This window comes from Cariama cristata, unplaced genomic scaffold, assembly GCF_000690535.1.
Source record: "Cariama cristata isolate BGI_N322 unplaced genomic scaffold, ASM69053v1 Scaffold39059, whole genome shotgun sequence".
NCBI classification, from domain to species: Eukaryota; Metazoa; Chordata; class Aves; order Cariamiformes; family Cariamidae; genus Cariama; species Cariama cristata.
The window spans coordinates 3,344-5,819 of record NW_009638139.1 but is presented as its reverse complement, the minus strand read 5'-3'; the positions used below and the strand labels follow the sequence as shown (position 1 = coordinate 5,819).

At 46.0% G+C, this 2,476-nt stretch overlaps 1 protein-coding gene across 1 annotated transcript; it reads left to right on the top strand.

The window, feature by feature from the left end:
- Positions 1 to 309: 309 nt before the first annotated feature.
- Positions 310 to 2,182, top strand: YRDC (yrdC N(6)-threonylcarbamoyltransferase domain containing; the record flags this gene model as incomplete). The annotated part of the gene is made up of 4 exons (XM_009708601.1): positions 310 to 424; positions 777 to 896; positions 1,634 to 1,776; positions 2,119 to 2,182. Coding segments are annotated over 4 exons (442 nt in total), but the record flags the coding sequence as incomplete, so codon positions are not given.
- Between the last annotated feature and the right edge of the window lie 294 nt (positions 2,183 to 2,476).

Sequence of the window (2,476 nt, the reverse complement as noted above, 5' to 3'; positions counted from 1 at the left end):
GTGCGGAGCCCCCGGGACCCGGGGCGGCTGCGCGGGCTGCGCTGCCGGCCCGCAGGTCTTTGCTCGGCTCCAAAGCCCTTGTACGATACCAAAGACGGTGTGCGAGCGGGGCTGCCCGGAGAGCCTAGCGACAGAGCAATTCCCACAGGGCCTGGCACCGCCTGCGCTTGGTGCTGCTTGCTGCTTACCGCGCTGCAGAGCGTGAGACTGAGGAGAAGGGCCGCACTGGAGCTGCTTCACGGTGCCCAGCACCAGTGATCTGGGCAAAACTGTTTACCTGCTTTTAATGTGCTTCCTTTTGCCATGTAGGTACTGCCATGTGAACGTGCCGGACGAGTTGTTGCGGGACCTACTTCCAGGACCTGTGACCCTGGTTTTAAAACGTTCAGAAGAACTAAATAAAGACTTGAATCCTTTTACATCGGTAGGTCTTTGCTACAGGATGCATCTCTGTTTTTGAGGGACAGTATGCTATTTTTGTGCTTCTGCTGTAGTAGCTTTTATTCTTACCTGTGTCTTTAGCATACTTAGCAGTGATTGGTATTTTCCCAAAGCTGTTCCCTGTGCTGTCGAGCTCCCTGTGACTTACTTGAACATGGCATAACCCAGCATTAGGGGCTAACTTATGAAAGGATGTCTCTCATTATTGCTAGTTCAACGGGTGTTGATGTATTGATATTCTCTTAGAGTACCACCTTTAAGTCAAGAGGGCTTTAGGCAATACAAGATTAAAAGCGGTTACTGCGTGTAACACCATACTCTCTTTTTCCTTGTAGCTGGTTGGCGTTCGTATTCCAAACCACCCTTTTGTTAGGGAGTTGGCACGAGCTTGCTCTGGACCACTGGCTTTAACAAGTGCTAACATCAGCTCTCAGGCGAGCACGCTGACAGTTTCGGTAAGGCTGTTTTTGCCACTAAGTGATGTTACTGTGATAGTCTGTCAGAGCCTCAGGCTCTCGCAACTGGAAGCCAGCTTTAGCAATAAAACAAGGATTTTTCTCTGTTGCTATTATTATTTTTCTTCAATGATAATCTCTAGTTAAAACAGCCTGTGGATATATGGTGTGGCGTAGCTGTCTTGCTGTGATCCTCGCCTTAAAATGCGAGGAGGGCAGAGCTGAAAAGTAATATTTAAAGGCCTATACGCAGCTTTTGAAGTGGCTGCCAAATCTGAAAGACAGAAATTGCTGTAGGAGGGATGGCTGTGGGATGAGACCACTGCTGTCTGTACAGCTCCTTGCAGGCTGGTAGCTAACAGTACCTCAAGGAGATGTCTTTTTGCAAAGCTTGTGACCCTGGTGATAGTATAGTTGGGCATACTACCAGACGGATGCCCTGTTCTTGCCCCCAGATGTCTTGATAGACTTCTGGCTTTTTTTGTGCACTCCTTAATAAACAGTGCTGCAGCTAAGAAGTCTTCAGCCAGAGAATCCTTGTGGCTTTCCTGCATGTCTGAGAGAAATCTGTTTTCAGAAATCAAACTGAGATGTGTTCATGACGGGAAAAAAAGTGAGCTGACCTGACACAGGAAGGGGAGAGACCACCTTCCTTGACACTAGAACTTCCAGTAGTGTCTGTTAAAACATGATGGCAAAACATCTTCAGGAATGTTATCCACATCTCTTTTTTTCAGGAATTCCAAGACCTGTGGCCTCAGTTGTCCTTAATCATCGATGGAGGCCCAATAGGGGACATCCAGAGCCCAGAGTGTCGTTTGGGGTCAACTGTGGTTGACTTATCTGTGTTGGGGAAATTCACCATCATTCGTGCTGGCTGGTGAGCACTCTTTGCTGAATATAACTGTAGCTTTTTCTTTATTTGAAATGAAATGAAGCTTTCCAGTTAGGGTGGATTGTGTTTTGCTGCTTTTCCCGCAGCAGCTGAACCTTCCCATTAATGTTGTTTAGCTTAATTACCAGCAAGCTCAGAAATCCTGAAAAAGTGCTCCAAATTCTGAGCCCAGGAGTCCCCTTTCTAGAAACATTATGTGAAACTCTGGTTCCCGGAGTTCTCCTTGATTCAAAATGCAGTACTGCATCTAGCCAATCGCTCCTTCCCAGAAAATGCAGTTTAATCTTTATAAAGCTTTTTTTCTGATGGTTCTGTTTCACCCCACAGTGCACTGACACCTACAGTTGAAATTCTGAGGCAGAAGTATGGCTTGATACCAGAATCATCTTAAGACTTCACACTGAGGAGGCTCTGCAGTGCTGGTGAAGCTGGGTACCGTGTGCCTGTGCATTCAGGAAATGGGCGTTCATGGCCTTGTTTAATAAGGTCAATGGGTTATGTCGAGGTTAATAAACAAAAGATTAAAAAAAGACAAAAAAAGATTAAAAAAAAGACAAAAAAAAAAGAGCAACAGTTGATGGGTATCTGTTAATTAGTATCACATGTGCTATAGTCTGAGAACCCAACCCAAATATGCGTGCTGCCCTCTTTGTGCTGCTGTGCCATTCCCAAATACATGTCTGTT